This window comes from Dipodomys ordii, unplaced genomic scaffold (assembly GCF_000151885.1).
Source record: "Dipodomys ordii isolate 6190 unplaced genomic scaffold, Dord_2.0 Scaffold45, whole genome shotgun sequence".
Lineage (NCBI taxonomy): Eukaryota > Metazoa > Chordata > Mammalia > Rodentia > Heteromyidae > Dipodomys > Dipodomys ordii.
In genome coordinates this window covers 5,285,970-5,310,584 of record NW_012267261.1, presented here as the reverse complement: position 1 = coordinate 5,310,584, position 24,615 = coordinate 5,285,970, and the positions used below count along the sequence as shown (strand labels likewise).

The 24,615-nt window shown below is 34.1% G+C and overlaps 1 protein-coding gene across 1 annotated transcript in view; it reads right to left on the bottom strand.

The window, feature by feature from the left end:
- Positions 1 to 24,615, bottom strand: part of Opa1 (optic atrophy 1 (autosomal dominant)) — a 77,428-nt gene that overhangs the window by 39,512 nt on the left and 13,301 nt on the right. Inside the window, 16 exon segments of the mRNA XM_013019425.1 lie at positions 955 to 1,120; positions 3,522 to 3,598; positions 4,962 to 5,026; positions 5,768 to 5,883; positions 7,208 to 7,280; positions 7,639 to 7,711; positions 8,807 to 8,937; positions 9,243 to 9,342; positions 9,425 to 9,496; positions 9,791 to 9,865; positions 9,992 to 10,072; positions 12,065 to 12,178; positions 12,762 to 12,848; positions 13,365 to 13,469; positions 13,762 to 13,815; positions 18,980 to 19,090. Coding sequence (XP_012874879.1) covers positions 955 to 1,120; positions 3,522 to 3,598; positions 4,962 to 5,026; positions 5,768 to 5,883; positions 7,208 to 7,280; positions 7,639 to 7,711; positions 8,807 to 8,937; positions 9,243 to 9,342; positions 9,425 to 9,496; positions 9,791 to 9,865; positions 9,992 to 10,072; positions 12,065 to 12,178; positions 12,762 to 12,848; positions 13,365 to 13,469; positions 13,762 to 13,815; positions 18,980 to 19,090 — 1,500 coding nt within the window.

Sequence of the window (24,615 nt, the reverse complement as noted above, 5' to 3'; positions counted from 1 at the left end):
GCAGGAGACAGAACCATTACCATTTTTATGATACTGTTTGAAGCTTAGGTTACAAAAACTTATCATGGGACAGGCTGCTAGCGACCATAATGAGAACTAGTGACATGATGGCAGTTAGTACTCCTCTAGTTTTTTTGAGGGGTAAATGCTGAGGGACAGAAAAAGGTAAAGTACACCTTAGTATTTAGACACTGACAACAGACTATTTCCAAGGAAAGAATAACAACAGTACTTTTAGGGCTCTGATTCCAATTCTGTGAGCCAGCCTCATGCAGAACACTAGATACAATGACTCTCAGCTAGTAGAACTACTTTTATAGAGTAATGTGTAGGACAATGATGATGACCATAGAACAATAGCTGCTTTTCTGGGGTGGTCCACTATGGGCTAGGTATTATCGAAAAATTTCACATATATTAACTCACTTAATCCTTACAACAGCCCTGTGAGGTAGGCAACACTGTCAAATGAGCAAACAGGAAGGTTAAAGGTTAAGTAACTAGACCATTAATCACAGCTTTTAATGGAAAGCCAAGATACCTGGGTAACAAAAATGAAGTCTGGCAAAATCTTAACGATTATGTAGGTATAACTGAGCCCTACAGAAAATTAATAAAGTGTTTTGATCTGTCAAATATTTTCCTCACAGAATCTAAATCCAGAAGTTCAATACATTTCACATTCAAGCAAATTTTGCTAGTTTTGTTAAATGGCATCTTTGGAAAAAGAACCAGTGCCTGGAGGCAATACTGTCACAATTAGCAAAATCTTGTAACAGTAATAAATGCTAACAATAGTAAGGTTAATTCCAAACAGATGAAGAGCCAAAGCATCAATGAGGTCAAAAGGCTAAAATGACAGACAGAGGCTGTGATAGAATAAAATCTAAAATTCACAGCTCCTACTCCTTTCACATAGTGCTTCTTACCCATTTAATTAAATTATAGCCTAACCTCTACTGCTTTATTAGGAAGCTGTTTGTCAGTCCACTGTTTAAGCTTGATATCCACTGTAGTATTAAAAGTCCCCGAATTCATGGTCTGTGCAGCCGGAAGATAGATGTTTTCAATCACGTGAGTTGATACTCTTTCCCACAAAGTCTGCTGAAGGATTTCTTCCCTGAAATGAAGTTTCAAGAACATAAGGTGTAAATGTTAAAAAATTAAAAATGGCTTCACTGATGAATCACTTATTAATAAATTATACATAAAGTATTGATAATTTTGGACAAGTGTGTGGCATCTGTGAATCGCATCAATCAAGATAACATATTCATTATCCTTTGAAGTTGTACTCAATTTGCTACCACTATAATTTGAATTTTCTAGCATTTCACATAATGCAATCATATAACATGTACTGTTGATATTCTTTTACTCAACACAATTACTCTGAAATTCATGGTGTCAAGTGTATTAATATTCACTTTTTAATTGCTTAATAGTCCATTGATGAATTAGCGTATCTATCCACCTGTTGATGGACACGTGCTATTTTCAGCTGTCAGCTATTACACATGATGCAACTATGGGCATATAAATTCACAAACCTATATATGGATACATGTTTTCATTCCTCTTGGGATATGTAGGAGTGGAATGGCTGGATCACGTGACAATTATGTGTTTAATGACTTTTACTTAAATTTGGTAATGAGTATATTTATTTTTGAACAATGCCTTTAAAAATTATCTTTAAGTAGTTGTACAAAGGGTCTTAATTCAACAAATCAGTTTGTGTTTAACTTCTTAAGATACCAAAAAAAGACTGCTTTCCAAAATAGTTATATCATTTTACATTCCCATTAGAAGAGAATGAGAGTTTTTGATGCTCTATATTCTTGCTAACATTTGACAGGATCAATGTTAACTTTTAGCTATTATAGTAGATTTACAATGGTGTTTCATTATGGTCTGTACACCTCTAGTAATTAATAATTATAAGCACCTTCTCTTGTGCTTGTTTTCCTAGTATTAGTAAATATTCACAAGTCAGGCACTAACCTCTCCATTAGTCCAAAATTAATTTGCATCTTTCCTACCATAAATAGCATTATTATTTAGTTTTTTTTCCTTTTGTTGTTCTGAGATAAAAAATGTATTGTTATATATGATAAGCAGGTATTCTATTTCTGAGTTAAATCTTCAGCTCATTAGCAATAATTTATAAATCACTTTTATGTATATCCCCTAGCATGGCAACTAATACCACACACACAAACACATACAACTTATGTCTTTGTCTCTTGTAACTTCAAAAGTGAACTGATTTACACAATGCTATTGAACTGGCTTACACTACAAACATAAACAAACATAAACATAAAACAAAAATAAACAAAAGTTGTTTTACAAACTCATTTAATTAATCAACCAACGATTAAGTTGGAGGTAAAATCAGATCTCTTTCTTTTGGGTAAGGAAAGATTAAAAATGGGCAAATACTGATGACTTAAAGAAAAAATAGATATGACTGAGGAAGAAAAGGCACTGAGATGGGAAAATTAATTCAAATGAATGTCTTGATTTTGTAGTGATAACTTGTAATTAGCACTTGGGCACTACAAATAACATCAATGGTGCAAAGGACAGTTCTCTAAGAACAATAAATTCTTAATAATACTACAAATTTTGTTAGATAATTTAGGCATAAGGAATTTGTTAAATAAAATATGATTGCAAATATTTCAAGGTTCTTTATATACAACTTGCTTGAAGGACATAGAATATTTGTTCATTCATTCATTCCAGGCATGGTATTTACAGCATCACAGAATATCATGAAGTTGATATGGGGCCCAGGGTGCCCTGGAACTTATCATCTTCCTGTCTCCATTGCCTGAGTGCTGGGATTTTAGGGTTGTGCTACCATGCTTAGTTTACTTGTTTATAATGACTCGTTCCAATATATTTAAGGATGTCCAAATTCACATAAAACAAACTGAAGGCAATAATTTTCCTTAGAGGATTTATTTATAAAAATTTCACAAAAGGATACATTTGCTTCCTATCTTAAGTCTCATATAGGATTCAATTAAAAATGTGACTTGTGCATAACATATTGTCCATGTGTTACAGAAAACAGCAACTATTATTACTCTAAAATATAGCTGAATTCCTTTTATAAACCAATTTTCTTTAACAACAAAAAACTTTATAACACAGTATTTTCACGATAAAAAATAAAAATAAAAGAAAAACAAAAATAAAAAAAACCTGTTCATAATTTATCTGAAGCACATTTTTTGAAAAATTTGCCTAAAGGATTTATAGAAATCATAAATATGCATTCTAAGTAAAAAGTGAAGAAAATCTAAAGATGAATCCAGACTTTATAAAAACATGAAGAAAACTCTTTTCCAGAAATTCTATTGATTAGATGTCAATAGCATTTTTTTTTTGTTAAGAAAAGCACGTTAATTTTCTTAACTACTTTTAAGATAAGTCAAGGCAATAATAAATCACTGTGCTTCAATGTAAGTCATAAAGTATAACTGTTGAAAGGCAAAATCAATACTCACCAATGTTTCGGTGTAACCTGGCTCAGACTGATAACTTCATCAAGGATCTCATTTTTAGCCTTTTCGAACAGTTCATTCTAGGCAACAGAGATGAAAGTAAAATTTATACAAGATAATGTCCTGTCTTGATTTTCAGATAACCAAAAGGAAGGATTGGACAAGCTAGCAGATTGAATTTAGGTTTAAATATGCAGGATGAGCAAAAATTCTCTTTTATTCCAGTCTCTTCAGTAATGTCAGAGTCCAAAGGACATAGTGACTGATATAGACTTCTATTTTACTCAATTCTGAATGCTGTTTCTCACCTAACTTTGCTCATATGAAATTTCTACATAATAGATGCTATATGAAAGCACCAACATGTGCTAATTTAGTAATGGTATGTTACCGATGAATTCTGTAAGTAATGACATTTTAAAAACATGGAAAAAATTTAGTTTGCACTAAATTAAGAATATACGTTTTTACTTGAAAAGTAGCATTGATACATCAATTACAAAGCATCACACACACATACATGCATACACACAAAATATGTCTAATAGTTTGGGGTAGACCATAAGCAATGATATTATCAATTCTTTCACTTCTAACATTACATGGACATTAACATAACTATGGTCTATTTCTGGAAGCATATTAACCAATAAGCAATCATTATATTATTAAACCTTTAAGTCTATTATTATAGTTTGAAGAAACAATATTTTGTTCCTTTGTTAGAGATCAATTTGTTAGAGATGAAATTTTGTATGCATTCTTAATGTTTCTAAAGATCAAAACCGGAAACAAAAATTTAAATCTGTTCTCAAGTAGAACTGAAGGATCTATTTGAGATTAATTCAATTCAATCAATAAGTGAGAAGAATACTTCAAATCCTGCAGACTCTTCATAAGACCATTCCATATGGTCATTAACAATATTTTTAATATCAGAAAACTTTTTCTTTTGGTGGTACTAGGGTGTGAACTCGGAACTTTGCACTTGACAGGCAGACATTCTCCTACTTCAGTCACAATTCCAGCCCTTAGAAAACATTTGGAACATTTGTTTTGACATTTTATGATTTTTTTTTTTTGGTCAGTTGTGGGGTTTGAACTTTGGGCCTGGGTGCTGTCCCTTGGCATTTCAGCTCAAGGCTAGTGCGTCACTTCCAGTTTTCTGAGTGGTTTATTGAAGATAAGAGTCTCATGGACTTTCCTGCCAAGGCTGGCTTTGAACTGCAATCCTCAGATCTCAGCCTCCTGAGTAGCTAGGATTACGGGCTTGAGCCACAGGTGCCTGGCACATTTTATGATTTTTATTTACTTTACATAATAAATAAACTGTTGCAGAAGCGGTAACAATTTAGCTTTCCAAATTTCTCTCAACAACATCAACTTTGTTAGAACACAGTACATTAAGTTATTACACAAAATACATGAGGTACCAAATATTACCCGGTCAAGCTCTCGCAGGCGAGGGTAGTTATTCTTCCACTCCGTCTCAAGGTTAAAACGTGTTGCTGGGGAAGAAGGAAAATATTCAGGTTTCATGACTGTTCCTTTCCAGATGTAGTGGTTAAAGGCTATCTTGCCCTGTTTCTGTATTAGCTGGATTTCTAGATCGTGTCTAGGTGCTTCCGTACCCTAGACTCTTGACACCTCAGATTTCACTGTCAGGACAACTATCTCAACTATTCTCCTCAGTTCTCACTTCTCCATGTACAGAGCACAAGTACCCACCCAACTGTAGCCTTCTAGTAAAGCTACTAGGAGAATGGACTCAAGAATCACACACCTGAGACTCAGTCCTGACTCTCAGTGCTGTATGATGCTGGCTGTGAAAGTTACTGTGCCCCTTGGTTTTCTTTTCTGTAAAATGGAATAAAGTAATTCTTACAAATGGGAAGGCAGAAAGTATTCCCACTATGGAAGCAAAGATATGGACTAGCAAAGAATGGGATTTAGGAGACAAGCAGCTGAAGCACAAGCTGCTTTACTTCCCAAACTCTTTCCACTTGTCTTGTTTACCATGCTTTTCTCTCACACACTAGGAAAAAGTTTCTGACCTGACTGAACTCTGCAATACACTGTTAGCAATGTCTTCTTGAAAGGGAAATCTGGTTCCTATCCAACAATGGAAGGGTTGCATTTTTTACATACCTTCTAGTAGCAAATAATCTACTAAGTAATTCTTTGAAAAACCTGATGGAAGCTAAAGACAATGCCTACATTTGTTTGATCATTTGAATAACCCAAATTACCTTTAAAACTATCAGCCTGTTGTTCAACTGACTCTCGTACCATTTTCCAAAAGCAGTCAGACACAGCAAGGCTTAAATTTCTTGTGGTCACTTGGTGTGCCTTGAGCATGCTTGTTCTAAAAAAAAAAAAAAAAAAAAAAACAACAAAAGCTGAAATTTACTAAAATGACAAAGGGCCACCAGGTTAGAGGAGCACATGTTATAGCTACGTATATTTTTTTTCTTTTTTCTTTTTTCTATGTAGTATGGTTGATCTTGAGCCTGCGGAGAGCGAGCTGGCCCTAGATTTCTCCAAATTCACATTTCTTTGCCTCCAATTCTTACGTGTCCAATGACAGGGAACAAAAGACACGCCTTTGTAGGAGGTACCACCTATATTTTCTGTACCAATCCTGTCAACAGAGCTGTCTGAGGTAGAGAAAATCTTCAATGTCAGAGTGGTTCACAAAATTAATTACTAGACACATGGGTTACTGGGCCCCTGAAAAACAGCCAGTGTGACTGAGGAACTAGAGTTCTAAATTTTTATGAGTAAGCCAGTTTAAACTTCAATAATCACACAGGACTACTAAGTAGTGTTGTGGAAAGCATAGTTCTATATGCCAGTCAGCTTCTTCCAATAGAAATTCTCCTGGTGATGGTTGCAGGAACTGTTTTGGCTTATACACTAATCTAGAGGCAGACATACTTTTCTACTTCTGGAAACTCTACAGACAAAGTTCTGGTATCATTCAGCTGCCTTTTTATTAGTTCCTCTGTTTAGATTTTTGATCAGTATCTTCTGTTAATACCTATCTAGGGAGAGATATTACAACATCTTTTAATATTTTGTATACTGTATACTTAAATGTCAATGCTGGCTGTGATGGCACATGCCTATAAACCTAGCTGCTTAGAGGTGCTGACCAGCAAGGTCACAGTATTAGGTTAGCCTAGGCAAAACACTAGGAAATCCCTATTTCAAATAAGCCAAGTGTAATGGCAAACATCTGTAATCCCCACCACTTGAGAGACACAGGTATCTTGGTTTGAGTTTAGCCCTGGGCAAAATATGAGATGCATGTTCATATATGAACAATGTTTTTGTTTAAAGGGTTGAAATAATGGTTCAAATGCTAAAGTGTTTGCCTAGCAAGAAAAAGGCTGAGTTCAAATCCCAGTATCATGGGGGAAAAAAGTTAATTTTAAAAATCACTTTCTATGTAAAATGATCTAAGAAGTATGAATTTTATCTCAGTGTCTTGACAATATCTGCTTTGTATGATAAACTTCTCCCAATCTGCCCAAAAGTAGCCTAAAAGAACTTCCTTAGTTACATATAGAGAAAAAAAACCTATTAATTATATTAACAGTTACAAAATACAAACTTTAACAGAAAACTAATCCAATTTCATCTACGTTCTTGCTGTAAAACATTTCAGTATTTTAATAATCACCTACTTTAGAAGTTTCGAATTCTGAAAAAATTCTTCTTCATATTCTCTAATGGCTTCAATGCTTTCAGAGCTGTTTCCTAGGGAAAAACAGAGACTTTTCACCAAACATTATTTTCGTGTAAAAATTAAAAAAACTAAAATAAATAAATAACCCTAAATTATAATAACCATTCTTTTTTTTTTTTTTTTGTCGGTCGTGCAGCTTGAACTCTGGGCCTGGGCGCTGTCCCTCAGCTCTTCAGCTCAAGGCTAGCACTCTACTTGAGCTACAGCACCACTTCTGGTTTTCTGGTGGTTTATTGGAGATAGGAGTCTCACGGTCTCTCCTGCCTGGGCTGGCTTCGAACCGTGATCCTCAGATCTTAGCCTCCTGAGTAGCTAGGATTACAGGCGTGAGCCACCAGCGCCCGGCATAATAACCATTCTTTAACATACCTTTTCCTGTTACAACAGCAAAATAACCCAGAGCTTTCATTGGGAAGAGTTTGCCTTCAATTATCTGTTGAATCTGTTTTAAAAAGGAGGAAAAATAAGTGTGATTATGAATTTACACACTTTGCAAATAATATTTATATACTTATTACATAATGTATAGTTTAGAAACTAAAATAATTTAATGATGCTATGTATATGTTTATTATAATATACAAGTCTGTAAAAAAGCACTTAAACACAAAATCACAATTTGAGAGAAAACACATTTAATTTTACTATACTGAGAAATATCATATTAAAGTATAAGTAGTAAGATTATACCACTGACTATTGGGTACAGAAATCTCCAAATTTTAGAAATGAAAAGGACTAAACAATGTGTTGAATTTAGTATTGCTTGGATTTAGAAAAATGTTCAAGAGCATAGTCAGGAATGCAGTGGCTTCATTAATTCAATGCCTTTTGTACAATAAGAATCTGCTATATAGTCTTCATGTATTAGGGAAGATAATGTTTATCGGCATAATATGTCATATATAAAGTAAAAAATAAACATATACTTTTCCTAAGTCATGATACCAAGTAAAGAAGAAGAAGAAAGAACAAAAGAAAAGGGAGGGGACAAGGTTAATGACAATATATTAATATACATAATAATTTAAATAAGGGTAAGTAACACTTGCAATTTAAGTATTCTGGAAGTAAATTAACTACAAGCATGGAATTTTGCTTGCATCCTCAATCTGCACTTAAGTATTTTACTATAACTTCCTAACACTTTGTTTTTAAGCAAAGTATTAGAAAACTAAGAAAAATACTACTACTATTTTATTTTATTAAATTTTGTGGTGGTGCTAAGGCTTGAACTCAGGGCCTCATGCTCTCAGCTTAGCTTTTTCAGTCAAGCCTGGCACTCTAATGTGTGAGCCATACCTCCAGTTTGGGCTGGGTTATTAATCTCAATGACTTTTCTACCTGGACTTGTTTTGAACTGTAATCCTCAAATCTCAGCCTCTGACTAGCTAGGATTATAGGTGTGAGCTACAAACACTATCTTTCCACAAAGTAGTCCACAAAATTGTGTGCGTATATGTGTGTTCAAATAATCTCTATCACAGCTGAAACTTGTACAAAGTATCTTTTCTCATAATTAAGAACTTGTCCTCACCCTGTTTGGACTAGCTACATTTTTCTCTGCCAGGTCTACTTTGGTCAAAACAAATATGGTTCTTCTTCCATGAGGATCCATTTGACTGACCAAGTCTGTAACAATACTGCGTTCTGCATCCACAGATCCATCTGGAAACAAATGAAGAATGACACTGCAATAATTGCAGAGTAGGTTTTAACTTAGACACACTGTACCTTTATGCGTATATTATACCTAGAAACTTTTTAATACTTTTACTTAAAGACAGAAAATTCTACCCAATAACAAATAATGTCCATAGTGAAAATCATTAAAATACCCTCAACTTCCATGTTATTTACTAATAAAATAGAGAAGTTTGGCCTTTTTATATAGCATGCATTATATAGAGCAAAGCTTAGATTGCTGAAGAAGAAAGCTCATCAGTGTAATTAAAATCTTTTGGCAGATTTACCTTGAATGCACAGGATGATGGCATTAGGGTTCTGCATGTAAGCTTTGCTGATACTGAAAATAGTTTCCTTGGTGTCAGGAGCCATGCCTGATGTCACAGTCTTGAAGAAAAGGGTTTTACATGTCATTATAAGTGCTATTCACAACAGGAATAATAAATATTCATGTTTTGTATACACTTACATTAATTACACCTGGTAAATCAACAAGCACCATTCTCTGTAGTCCAGGACCTTTTACATTTAAGGATATAGTCTATTTCAGGAAGACAAAAATATACCTAATTAATGTTTATTAAGAATTTTTGATACTACATACCCTGGAAATTCTGCATCTCATTTATTCAGATATTGCATTCATAAATCTATTTTTTTCTTATCCCGAGTGATTATTCTAAAGCATTACTCACAAAGTAATATGCTATTTTAAAACATTAAAAAAAAATCTATCTTAAAACAGCTGCAATCTAAACAACTATCAATACCAGGATTTCTTTGAAACCATAAACATTAACTTTTCCTAAAATACTGATGAAATGAAAGTCCTTACCTCAGGGCTCACAGTACAACCTTCTTTCACATTTTTCCTCATTCGGAGTTCTATTTCATGTCTTAATGCTGCAAGCTATTTATAGGAAAGAAGAAAAATCTTAAGAAAATCTCACTTCACACATGTTCCATTTAATTGTTTTATAAGCTCATCACAATTATAGAAGGTACATAAGTGGAACCTTAGATGAATTCTACTTACGTCTTCCTCTTTGGTGAGATCAAACTCCCGAGAACTATCTTTGAACAAGGCCACATGGTGAGGCCCTTCACTCAGAGTCACCTGCAACAAGAGGAAAACAGGTATATTTAGAACAGCACTGCCACAGTTTAGACCTGGCTACTGCCTTGCAAAGACCCCAGAGTCCCTCATGCCACACTCCAGAAGCATCTGCTAGCACTGTCTGCATGGCAGCTCTGTAGTGTTCAAGTGTATGTACATATGTTGTGACTTCTTAACAACATTGCTGTCTACTTGGTATCTTCTAAGGCTGCTGCCCTTTCTTTCCCTAGTCAATGATATAAGGAGTGCCAAGCATAAAATCAGTATTCTAAAACATGAAAATTAAACAAAATCTTAACTTCAAAGGTGAATTTGGGTACAGGACATTTATTCAGAACTTATCAATATATGAACTATACATTGCAGGTAGGGAAACAGATGACTGTTCCTGTTTTAGCCCTCATTACCCACTGGGAAAAATAGAGAGCTTATCCAGAAAGAGCATGGCTTTTATTATTGACCTTGGATATCTGATCAGCTCTCCAGTTTAGACTTCTCTCCAAATCTATATACTAACAACTTGCTTATTATTACCCCTGAGCAAAAATTGAACTCCCAATCATTTCCAAACCTGATCTAACTAGACTTCTCCAGGCAGCTGACATTCTATAGTGTACAGGCCAAAAAGAAGGTCCTTGATGAGTAATACATTTTCTCAATAATAAACCTGGCAAAAAAAGTTGGTTGATCCCATAATCCCACTTTTTATCAATTTCATTACTACCTCCCTCTGCTCAGAACTTCTGCACTAGCTTCCCATTTTACTCAAAGTAAAAATCACCGTTTGTACAATGACCTACAAGGCCTTAATGATCTATTCTCTACTGATTTGGTCACTTCTAATATCTTACTCTTATCTAGCCATACCAGCCTTTTTACTATTCCCTGACCGTGATTACTCTCTGCCCTTGAGAGACTGTATATCAGTTATTCTCTTGGCTTGGAAACAGTTACCTTAGATAGCAAATCTTGCTTCAAAAGCCACCTTCATGGAACCAACTTTGTTATCCCAGTCAATACTTATGTCAATTGACTGTTTCCATCTTTACAGCATATATTTTCCACTATGGCAAGATCCTTTTAAATTTACCAATGTATTGCCTAGAAGAGTGCTGCTATATATTGAGTGTAATAAATATTTATTTAATGAAAGACTGTAGCCCTTTACTTTCTGTGACTATTAGTGACTTGTTAGTGCTTTTAGGGACAGGCAGAATATACAGTAAGTCTACCCTCCTTCATTTTCAGTAACTTTGTATTTAAAATGTTTTCTTCTCTTTCATAATTATTCCCTTTTACTAAATCATCATAAAAGTTAGCAGTCATGATAATCATTTAATAATGGTTACTGTTTTTGTTTTTTTTGTCAGTCATGGGGCCTGAACTCTTGGCCTGGGCGCTGTCCCTCAGCTCTTCAGCTCAAGGCGAGCACTCTACTGCTTGAGCCACAGCGCCACTTCTGGCTTTTTCTGCTTATGTGGTGCTAAGGAATTGAAACCAGGGCCTCATGCAGGCAAGGCAAGCACTCTACTACTGAGCCATCTTCCCAGCCCCTTAATAATGGTTATTATATAATGATCATATAAATAACTTTTAAATCTTCTTTGTACTCAACATATTTCAACTAATACTGCCCAATTTATCTGCTGTTTAATAAAATTAGAAAATTATCTACCTTCACCAATGTGACTTCCAATATAATAATTCTTCCTTAGCCTCTCTGTATATTTTACTCAGAATAAAGTTCAAAGGCCTTACATACCATAGCTTGGTACAGCCTGGCCACTCTCTGAAGTTTTCTCCCATTCTCTCCATTTACTTCTCAGCTTCTGACACAGGCCTCCTGGCTGTGCTTTCTACTGATTTCTAGGATGGGAATGATTCCAAATGCTATATAAAAGGCTTCTCTTTACTAAAGAAATGCAATGGAGAGATCTCACTGAAGGGGTGAGTTTCCTGAGGCACTGTACTTGGATGGCCCATTTTTTTTACCTTCACTGGAGAACGTGTCATCATCTCCCCAGATCCTCGTGGGAATATCCGTGCTTGAGCAATCATTTCCAACACACTTGTTTTCCCAGCACTCTGATCTCCAACCACAACAACCTTTTTACAAAGCAAATACATTTTCTCATCTTTTTCTGATACCAGATTAGAACAGATTTGTAATTGTCTTTTAAAATATATATAAAGCATTTTTAAAAGTTCATGAATAAATGATGGTTGATACATGTAGCCATACTAAAAATTTAACAAATGAAAACATTATTTATAAGCACATTCTTATTTTAAAACACCTGTGCTAATTAAACCTGCCATTTCTAAAACCAGATTACTAACTATTCACTATTACTAACTATTCTTTTCCATAGCTAGTTTACTCTTTTCAAGCACAATCTGAGTTCTATAAGGGTTAAATTTAATTCATATGTCTAATTCATTGCTTGGATATTTTAATATTATAGATTTAAATAAAATTAAAATACAAAATATCTAATAGTCTTTTCATAAGACAACAATGTAAGTAACTGATACTTGTATGTAAATGCACACAACATCTAGTGTATAAATTATTACCTGGAATATATGAATAAAACTATATAGTTTGAGCAATTGCTCTGTTCTTAGCATCAAAAAAGGTACGTATCTATACCCATGCATGCACACACGCAGGTACTTCTTTCCTTACCCGTGGTAAATGATCTTGTGTGTTATAACTAGCATCATAATCAGAAAGAACATCCAGAACTTCAGAATACATGTCAATCAGAGATTTCTGTAAAAAATTAAAAACATATATAAAACAATGAAAACTCAAGGAAAAAATACTGCAGAATATGTCAATAAATTCAAGTTGTTTCCCATGCCCATCATACTGCTTTTTCTAAATACATAAATTCATATTTAAAAGCTGAAATATTACTAAAAAATCCATTTCTTTTCCAGTTTATTTCATTTTAAATATACTGATTTAAAGAAGTCCATTAACTCAGTATTAACAAAGGTAGTAATTAATATTGATAAGACTAGTATAAAATGCAAACAGAAGATGATGAATATAAAAAGATAAACTTCAGTATTTCAGTAAAATAAATTGATACTCCAGAAAATACTCTTTAAATATAAAGATTTTTAATGAGCATAGTGTAAGATAAATCTTGGGAGATTATAATTTGTGAAATGTTAGCGTAGGGTGGAAAAAGAATTAAAAACAAACTTTAATTCTTAAAAACCTGTATCAATGAACACAATGTAAAGCATTAAAAGTTCTATGAATTAGCAAATTAAATACCTTTAGCTTTCTATGATGAATGCCTTTGTCGTCTTTTTGCAATACTAATTTTCTCAATTCTTTGTTCTCCTTTTCTAAACGTTCCAAGATTCTCTGATACTTTAACTGCAAAAAAGTAATATATACAACTATATAAGACAAGTTAACAAATGAATACTAATTATAAATTAAATCTTCCCAAATTCTGAAATTACATTGACTCTTTACAACCAATTATTATACCTATGATATTGAAAAAATAATAATCTGACCTAAAGAATGAAATTCATTATAATTTCACCACATCAACAAGGTTTTTTCTTTGCTGAAGGAAGTTTTATCTACATCATCTCACTTACATTAGACTACAATAAGAAAATGTCCTTAGTTGTTCTTTTTTTTTTTTAATTAGAATTACCTGCGTATGCAGAAGTTCTTCTTGAAGTTGGTCAATTTTTTCTTTGTCTGACACCTAAGTATTTAAAAGAAAGTCATTTTAGATGAGAATTAGGTTAAGTTAGAATTTATAATAAGTTAGAATTTATTTGGAATATACAGTAAGTTAGATTTGGAAAGAAGTACTAGAGTAAAAAAAAACTACTGGGCTTTTTATGTTTTTAATGAAAACAAATTTTAAGTCATGTGGTTCTTAAAGAAAATACTGCATTCATCAATAAAAAGTTAATCAAAGTCTTATATTACAAAGTAAAAACCTTTAAAAAGGAATCATTTTCCTGTTGCTACTTCAGCCTCTTGTTCTGAAAGGCTTGCTGGAAAAATAAGAGATGAGTACACATGGTCACTATTTTCTTATGAGGCTGTTTTGTGTTTAAAGCACAGGGACTTAATTATCTGGCATAAGAAAGCACTGACAACTCTCCAGAAATTTTATTTTGGACAGCTGATATGTATTGCTGTGTATAAAGCTACTGAGAGCTCATTGGTCTTATGGTGTCTTTCAAGGAGCAGTAACACATCTGTACTTTTAAATAGGGAAGTGCATAATAAATGTAAAGAACAATTTGTATTTTCACAGCACTACATGAAGCCAGATTATTGTTAAATTCCCATGCAAGACCTGCTAGCTCATTATATAGGGAATATATCTATAGAAATTAAATCAAGTAGGGCAACTGAAATGTATTTGAATATAAAACAGAAGCTAATCCAAAGGTATTGTGTAAACTACTTCAAATTGTTGATTATAATATAGTTCTAAGATAAAGTATAAAAAAAAGAACTTCAAGGGCTGGGAAGGTGGCTCAGTGGCAAAGCACTTGCCTTGCATGCCTGAGGCCCTGGGTTCGATTCCTCAGCACCACATAAGCAAAAAGAAAAAAGCCGGAAGTGGCACTGTGGCTCAAGGGGTAGAGCGCTAGCCTTGAGCTAAAGAGCTGAGGGACAGTGCTCAGGCCCAGAGTTCAGGCCCCACGACCGGACCCCCCCAAATAAAAAAAAAGAACTTCAAAGAACTGTACTGTTTGACAAGTTTTAAAGTAGTCACAATACAATTCTAAACACAAAATACAAAGATTCTAATAAAAATATGTCCTTATAACAAATCCACATAACTATGCATTGACTTCTTAATAATACATAGTTATCTTTCTTAGCCTCTAAAATTGTCTGATTTCTGAAAATCAAAATTTGTAAATACAAATTTATTTCATAGCAGAAAAACTGAGTTGAATTCATATTCTTTCATGTTGAAGTTTTTGGGTATTTAAATTTGGCTATTTAAATTAAGACAGGGTAGTAAAACATATATATATATATGTATTTTGATGATTTCTATAGTGAGGTAGACATTAATAAGTCTTGTCCATGTTATAGTAATTTTAAGATTTTAAGTCTTACTTCTTTTTCAAAACTTTCTCCAAACTTTTATTTAAATAGATGAAAATACGTGCTAGAAATGATAGGCGTAGTTATTTTCTTCTTATACATCTATGCCTGAAAAATATCTCAAAATGATTTAGTAATGAGAAAACACATGTAACAAACTTCCATTTGCCATCCATGTATAGCAAGCAGAGACTTGCCAATGACTTTTTCATTTTGACTATGTGTGCTTATGTTCAATGAACAAGAATTATTAAGTCTCTTAAGCTGTGAGGAAATAAGCAAGATGAGAAGGAGCCAACACCAGCAGAACAAAATTTAGAAGGCCCATGAAGAAATAAATGATCATGTGCCATGCCACCATTCTGTGTGGTCAAGAAACTCTGCTGTACAGAATAAACTTCAGTCCATTCTAAAAGGCATTCTGATGTATTTTGTTCCACTAAATATTCATCCAACTGTGGCTAAATCAATATAAAACATGTAACAAGAATTAGTTTCAACTGCTTTAGTTTTGAATGTACGTCACATCAGCAACATTTAATGATTTTATGCAATATATCCTAAATTACTATAGAAAACTCCAACACCAGTAACATTTTGGGTAGAAATTAAGAAACTAATAAAAGCTATAAAAGGTTAATTAGTAATCTGAAAAAGGTTTTATAAAAGTTAAGATGACGTAAGGTTATCAGACTACTAAAATACAATCTTGACAGATTAGTATTTAGTAGCTACAAATGATTAAGATTCTAATAAATTTGGATTTTTCAAGTATTAAGTCAATTGCTCTTTTGGCACAATCATAAAGAATAACTCCTACAGTTTGAAGACATACTTCTTATCTACTCAATTGAATGGAACATCAAAATTAATGTTACACTAAAGGACAGGTAATGGTAGGGGAGACAAGTTACACTTGAGAAAGAGAGAATGTGTGTGTGTGTGTGTGTGTGTGTATGTACCAGTTGAGAGAGAGAATGTGTATGTGCGTGTGTGTGTGTATGTGTATACGCACCAGTATTGGAGCTTGAACTCAGGCCTGTTAGTGTTCTTTAGTTATTTTATTCAAGGTTGGTGCTCTGTCACTTGAGCCACAGCCCCATTTTTGGCTTTTTGCTGCTTAACTGGAGATAAGAACCTCACAAATTTTCTTGCCCAGGCTAACTGAACTGTGATCTTCAGATCTCAGCCACTGAATAGCTGGATTACAGGTATGGGCCACCATACCTGTCATCTAATGACAGGTATGTCATCTAATGACATTTGCTAGGAAAACCTTTTAGTTTTATAAAATGAGTACTGACAATAGATGAAAAGATCTGTTGGTATGTTATCTTTTTTCTTTTTTTTTTTTTTTTGTTGGTATGTTTTCTTAAGAGAAGATCACAGCCGGGCGCCAGTGGCTCATGCCTGTAATCCTAGCTACTCAGGAGGCTGAGATCTGAGGATCATGGTTCAAAGCCAGCCCGGGCAGGAAAGTTTGTAAAACTCTTATATCCAATAAAACACTAGAAAACCGGAAGTGGTGCTGTAGCTCAAGTGGTAGAGCGCTTACCTTGAGCTGAAGAGCTGAGGGACAGCACTCAGGCCCAGAGTTCAAGCCCCACGACTGACCAAAAAAAAAAAAAAAGAGAGATCACAAGTTCTTTTCACTCTGCCACTAACTCTAGGTCCTAACAACAACATGGGTATTCTAGATGTGCTTTACACATCACTTTAGAGCCTCTTGCAAGAAGGAACCTGTGCCCTCTTGTTTAATGTATTTTGTTTTCATTATGAAAGTAATTTTAAGCTCACCCTGACAGAAATGAGATCAACAGTCTGGAAACCAGAGCTTTTGAACAATTCCAGGGCTGTGAAATTGATGGAGAAAATGTGGAACCCTCTGCAGAAACAAGCTAAAGCTGAAAGAAAAAAGCCGTTACTAGCCTGACTCTAAAAATTTAAATATTTCTCCTGCACGCCCCTGTTGTCATACGTATATAAGAGAGTCATAGTAGATATATGGGCATGTGTGTGTGTGTGTGTGTGTGTGTGTGTGTGTGTGTGTGTGCGAGTGCATAATGTGTATGTGAGTGCTTGTGTGTGTGCGCGCACGTGTCTTCTTAGGAGGCAAAATTACCAATGGCAATTTTAAGCTTCTGCTTTTGATTCAGATAACATAGGCAAAATCTATTGCTTCTATCAAAATGTAAAAACCAACATATATTTTCATGAAGGTTATGGAGAAACAAAAAATACCTGGGATTTGTTTTGAGTCACAAGTAAACCTCAAATGCCTAGAATGATTAAAAAAACAGATACACAAGAGTATTTTGATCGTAACAGTGAAGAGCCCACAGTCATCTTAGAATGCTCCAGGAGGAGGGAAGGATACAATTAGGAACTGGCTTCTCAGTAGCAGGAAATAGTCTGATTGTGGAGAAAAATGTTTTTGTTTTTGCATATGTAACTACAAAGAGGGAAGGAGCAAGACTCATTAGTGCTCCAGTAAGTATATCTTGATAACCACAACAGACAATGGTACAGTCCTGCCACACACTATTTTACAAATGGGGAGAGATTCAAAAGAATTAAATGGACCCCCAATGAATGGTGGAAATGGGAATATCTAAATCTGAATTAAGTCTAGTAAAATGATCTAAATCTTTGTCAATGTAGAAAATGAGTAAGTATTCATTAGCAACATCCTCTGAATCCTCAGATTCAAAGGCACATTGCAAATTTTACACTGTATCTTAGAATTTTTAAGTGACAGGAAGATGACATTCATTTCAATTTCATCATTATGGGAAAACTCTTTAGAACAACTTGTAAGTAAAGCTATATTCATATTGTTAAGCAGCATAACATGATGTAATGATTCTTCTCCCTTTTTTCTTTAACGAAACAAATATGGAAAGAGGGGTCAAAGCATCCAATTTATTATTTAAATGGTACATTCATAGCATGGAAAACAAAAAAACGTTAAAAGTACCACTCAAAAGTAAGCCCTTTCTTGGGTTAACACATCTACTTCAAACAAATAGAAAAAGAATATTTTCTATGTCATTCATTGAAAGCTAAACAAAATACAGGGATTAATCACACAGCCATGGAATTGAGAAAAGCCAGGAAGTCACAATGAAAGAAAGAAAAAGAAAGAAAGAAAGAAAGAGAAAGAATGATATTATTCAGGTATTTACCACCACCAAACAGATAAGGGTAGTCAGAAGAATTATAGTAAGTCATTATTTATAATATTGGCTGATTTAGATAGTAAAACCTAACTATATGGCTGAATCTTTTAAATAAAGGTTGTATATAACTTAAAAACTTTTCTAATTATGTAAAAATCAGCTCACTTTTAAGATCTCGGTCTGTAACTGTATCATGTCTACACTGATTTCACTTTGATCTAAAAGTCAATTCAGATATGAACTGAGAAATCTATAATGTGGTATTACTAAACAGTCAAAAGACATTTTTAATTGCACCAATAACCAAGTATGTGGGCAACTCAATAACTGAACCATATAACCAACAGTCCCTAATTTTATTCTAAATAATAATCCATGGGCCTTTACCAATGACTAAATTCCTATACTTGAGCTTATTCCTTATACTTTGAGCTCTGTGATGTTACTCTCTTTCAGAAAATTTCCATATCTATATAACTTATCTGTTTTATATTTACTTTGTTAAAAACCATTTCTCATAACTGGAGCCCATGAATGGAATAAGGTGACACATCTTGGCAGAAATGGCTGATTAGTGTGAACACATCAGTAGCCCCCTTAACCATCCATCACCTTGCGCTTCTGTTGGGCATAGCTCGTGCTATACTGGCCAGCGGTTCTGCGTGCTTCTTCTTCATGCTCTTGAATTTGCTGTTGTAAGAGAATGAGCTCACCAAGCAGACCCTGCCATGAGTTTACAATGAGGAGAAGAGGAAAATTGGGGAGGAGAACAATGTTAAACCAAAGGGCACAACAAAGGAACAGACGTAAGACAGGGAGGAATGAATAGCTTAAAAACAAAAATGGAAACTCATGCACCTATAGAGCCTTCATACAAACAGGCTCTGTACTTCATTTCCATTTTTCCTTTGGAAAAATAAAACAGCATAGTTTAAAAAGTGAAAAAGAAGGTGCAATAAATATTGCTGAATTAAACCAGATCTAAATATCAACACACAGTAAAACCCAGACTAACTGGAATGGTTAAGGAAGACAGCACTATATCTAGGTCACTGTACTCCCATTTTAAATTGTTAAAATATACTAATGTATAATGTTCATCTGAAATATGGCCAAGAAAGAAGGCTTTTTTTTTTTTGGTTGTGGTATTAGGAGTTAAACTCAGGGCCTTATACTTGTTCAGCAGGTGCTCTACCACTTGAGTCACTCCACCAACCCTTAATTGATTATTTTCAAGATAGGGTCTCACTTTATGCTCAGGCTGCCTGGACTAGCTCCTCCTTACAAGTGCTTCCCTTAACTACTGGGATAACAGATATGTACCACAAAGTTCTGTATTGGTTATGAGTCTTATGAACTCCACAATCACCATCTAGGATCACAGGCTAAAGCTACAGCTTAATAAACAGTGTTCATCTTATAATGTATAAATCTTTTAATTTTCATAGGCTTGATTAGAAGATCACAACAGCTTATTTATTTATTAAATGACAATTCTTGGGTAAGTATTTTTCCTCAGTATTTCTTCATTTAAAGATCAGTCTATCCAAATTGAGGAGGAAAACAATGTTAAACCAAAGGTGTACAAACAAACAGATGTAAAACAGGGAAGAATGGATGGCTTAAAATAAAAATGGAAACTATTATTCTTGAGTTTTCTAGCATCAACTTAATCAAGGTTTTATACTAATTCATATCTTCTACATGTTTTGGATAAACTTTATTTAAAGTGAAATTTAGCATATTTTTTTGTAAGTTAAAATTGTTGTAGGTTTTATTTTGATTTTATATAGCTTTAAGTAACCAATTTGATTGGATTTTCACTTTTTATGAGCTGTTTTGACATCAAGTAGAAATAGTCTCTACGAATATAGCCAAGCACTTATTAGTTACTAAGCAGAAGCACTATAGAGGAAAATAACTGAAGTAGAGAAAAAAGTTACTATGGAAATTAAAAACAAGTCATTTTAGATCTATATGGAAAATAATTACCATTCCTAGTTCTAAAATTAACTCAACTTAGTCATGAAATGATAAATTGGCCTAATTTATATAACAATGTATTTACAAATAGCATATTGAAATACAAGTCATTTCCTTCCATCCTTCCCTCTTTCCCTCCTTCCTTCTTTTTGCTGGTCCTGGGGTTTGAACACAGGACTTGGGTACTATCATTGAACCATTTTGTGCTCAAGGCTAGTGCTTAACCACTTGAGCCACAGTGCCACTTTGGCCTTTTTCTGAGTAGTTTATTGTAGATAAGAGTCTCAAGGACTTTTCTGCCATGGCTGGCTTCACACTGTGATTCTCAGAGCTCAGCCTCTCAAGTGGTTAGGATTACAGGCGTGAGCCACTTATGCCTGGCTGAAGTACATGTCATTTTCTATGCAACATTTTAAATTGTTACCCAAGAAGGTAATCAGATTGGAGAAATGTGAAGAAAGAACAACTATGAATTAACAATATCACAAATTTAATATTTTCTCAACTAAAAGTCATAAAAAGGTCCCAATAGAATGAGATATGTAACTTGTTCCAAAGCAGTGTACTGGAAGAAAAATGGGTCCAGTTTCTACCAAAGTAAAGTTAGAGAATCATATTTGTTAAAATAATCTAAGTTAGAGGAGTTTTTTTTTTTTTTGGTCGTGGGGCCTGAACTCTGGGCCTGGGTGCTGTCCCTCAAGTTCTTAGCTCAAGGCTAGCACTCTACCACCTGAGCCACAGTGCCACTTCTGGCCTTTTCTGTTTATCTGGTGCTGAGGAATCGAACCCAGGGCCTCATGCATGCAAGGCAAGCACTCTACCACTGAGCCACATTCTCAGCCCCAAATTAGGAATTTTAAATAATTTTAGAAAAATTTAAAGTATAAAATATTATTGTGCATAATTAGAGTCTCTTTTATATAATCAGGTCTCTAATAAAACATTATATTCAAAATTTAGCTAGTAGATTCATTGAGACTTTCTTACTTAGTTTACCTTATATAACACAAAGACTTACATAAACGTTTCCCAGAAAATAAATACATGTAAGTTAGTATTATGACAAAACATTTTAAATTATAGGAAGACTAATATATAATTGTGGAAATTTTTGTTTTGATTCTTAATTTTAATGTTAGATTCTGATTAATGTCAATATTAGACAATTAGTGAAACTGATTGATTTACTATAAAGGATGAAATTAATCAATTATTTTCCCACATGACAAGTGAAAGTTCAACATTTATATCCAGATTCAATAGCAAACTATATTTATAAAACAAGTTATTTTTAAGACATAGCTTTTAATGAATCAATTTTATAGTCATTTACCAACTGTCGAAGAAAGATAATGCTGTCTCATTATTCTCCTAATTTTGGCAGTTGTTATACTACTGCTTTCATCAAAAAGAAAATAATCTGACATTTTTTTCATTTGATAATTTATTCTATTCATCCCTTCTTCTAACATCCACATATTTACATTTCCCCCAAAAGGGAATCACACTACACAGTAGTGTAATGACTATATTTACATACCATCAGTTCCTTAATTTATAATATACCAAAGCATTCTTGTTATACCTTAAATGCCCTTCTCTAAGTCATTGCTTATATCTAAGCCCAATAATAAATAATCTCTTATCTATGAGCTTATAAGAAAGTATCCTCTTTCTAGTTACACCTCACTTTCCTTCCAAGTCTGTTATTGAAGCACTGTTACGTGAAGATAGGTGAAATTAACTGTTACCTCCTGAAAAAAGTAGGAAAACAAGAATTAGACATCAGAAAAGCTATTTTCACTAAACTATATATACATTGTAAAGTTAACCTTCCCAGTTTTAAGCATCAAATCTCACCCTAGTGTGTACCAAGTATGTACACATCAGGTGTACATACAGTTTCTTCTCTTAAGACCAGATGGAATGGAAGGGAAGAAATACATACCTACTATGCAGGGTATACACTCCTAATCAATAAATACATCCTAATCAATAAATACTTTCCCAAGTTGGAACTTCTTTTCTTTCAAGAAATAACAATTGCTTTTAAAATGCTGTTCGTAAAATAGTAATTATTATAAATAACAAAAATTACTGTTACTCATTATAAATGATACTCTTTAAGCATCCCTTGGCTATTGTCATTTTTACAATGTGGTGTTCAGACTCAGATTTCACAAACAATGTTCTCAAGGTTTGGTTTTGTTTTTGTTTTTTGGTAGTGGGACCTGAACTCTGGGCCTGGGCGCTGTCCCTCAGCTCTTCAGCTCAAGGCTTGCATCCTACCACTTGAGCCACAGCGCCACTTCCGGCTTTTTCTGCTTATGTGGTGCTGAGGAGTTGAACCCAGGGCCTCATGCATGCAAGGCAAACACTCTACCACTGAGCCACCTTATCAGCCCGTCCTCAGTTTTTTACATTAAAATTATCAGCTCAAGAAAACTAGTAATAACTCCTAAGTCCAAAACATTAATTGAAAAAAATAATTTGATAGAATATTTTAGGCAATATTTACATATGTTATGGTCTGAATGTTTATCTCCCTCTGTTCAAACTGACAGCTAACTTCCAATGAAAAGTATTAAGAGGTGAAGCCCTTTGAAGGGTGACAGGAATAGAAGGCTCTGGCAATAAGCAGACCTCTTGTATAAAGCCCTCTCAAGAGCTGTCTGACCACTTTTGCCAGGTAAACACAGACAATCCTTATCTGATACTAAGTGCTGTGTCATCTTGATCTTGGATTTCTCAGAACTGTGAGAAATGTCTGTTTAGGTATAAACAATTCAGTTTATGGCATGTTTGTTATAGCAGCCTGAACAGACCAAGACAAAAATAAGTCACTTGTATGTGAAGGCATTTAAAATGCTATCATTTTAGACAGTATTTAAAAAAATACGTTGCTGAGAAAGGCCCTTATTTTCTTATCCAGACAGGATCTTTCTATACTTCCCAGACCGGTCTCAAACTCCTAGGGCTCAAATGAGTAGCTAGATTCAAGGGTATGTCACCACGACTGTAACTCTAATTTAGAAATACTATTTTATCCATCTGATAGAACAGAGTATTAGTAATCGTTAAATACTAAAATCATAGGGTATATAATCCAAAGGCTTCACTTAGGGACCACTGGGAGTGCTCTGAGATGGGACCCCATTCTATGTTTCTTAAATTCTACTTACTTTGATAACTAGATATTGCAGTAACCCCTGACATACATGTTATGTTAGAACCATTAGGTAAAACAGAGTTTGGAATAGTTTTTGCTCAAATCAAGTTATGACTTATTTTCACTAGTAACAATTTAAAGCTTGTAGCATAAAATCTTTTATAAAATTTTATTTGGTTTGATTTGGCTTGAGACAAAGTCTTATTATAGAGCCCAAACTAGACTTACTTTGGAGATCCTCCTGCTTCAGCATCCCAAGTGCTGGATCACAGGCATGTGTGCTACCAAACCCAGCTTTGAGCATAAAATCTAATTTTTAAAATATATTTAGCTTAATTGTGTAGATTAAGCCCGAAAGGTATGCAAGCAATTTGACAACCTATTTACCCATCTTTCAAAATCTTCAAAGACTCCACAGAAAAACAAGGGAAAAATTTAACCAAATAATGTTACCTTATTATTCAGTTACCTTACACAAAAAAGCTCAAAAGCTACGTATGTATGATCATATAAGAACATGCTAAGCGAAATGAACCCCAAGATATGGACACAAGAGGTTTTTCTTTGCTGTTGTCGTTTTCGATTTACTATGTGCTTTTTTTTTTGTTTCTTTTGTATGTTCTTCCTCCTGTTGTCACTGTATTTGATTTTGGTACCCTGCATCATATATATATATATATATAAATCTAATTTGGGGAAGGGAAGGGGAATAACAAAATACTGAAACAAGGACACAGAATGACCCATTGCAACAATGATACTCACAAGATACTATGTTAGAAATGATCTTTATAACTTAGGGTTGGGGTGGGGTGGGGTGGGGGGAGGAGGGTGCGGGAGGGGAGTAAGGGAAGGAAGGGAAGGGATAGTAGGAAAAAACAAAGGAGGGGACAAAAATGTTTGGTGAGAAATGTACTCATTATCTTACTCATGTAACTGTAACCCCTCTGTACGGCATCTAAATTTTTATTTATTTATTTTTTATTTTATTTGTGAAGATACTGTACAGAGGGGTTACAATTACATGGGCAGGATAATGCGTACATTTCTTACCAAGCATTGCAGCCTCCTCCTTTTGTTTACCCTTCACATCCCT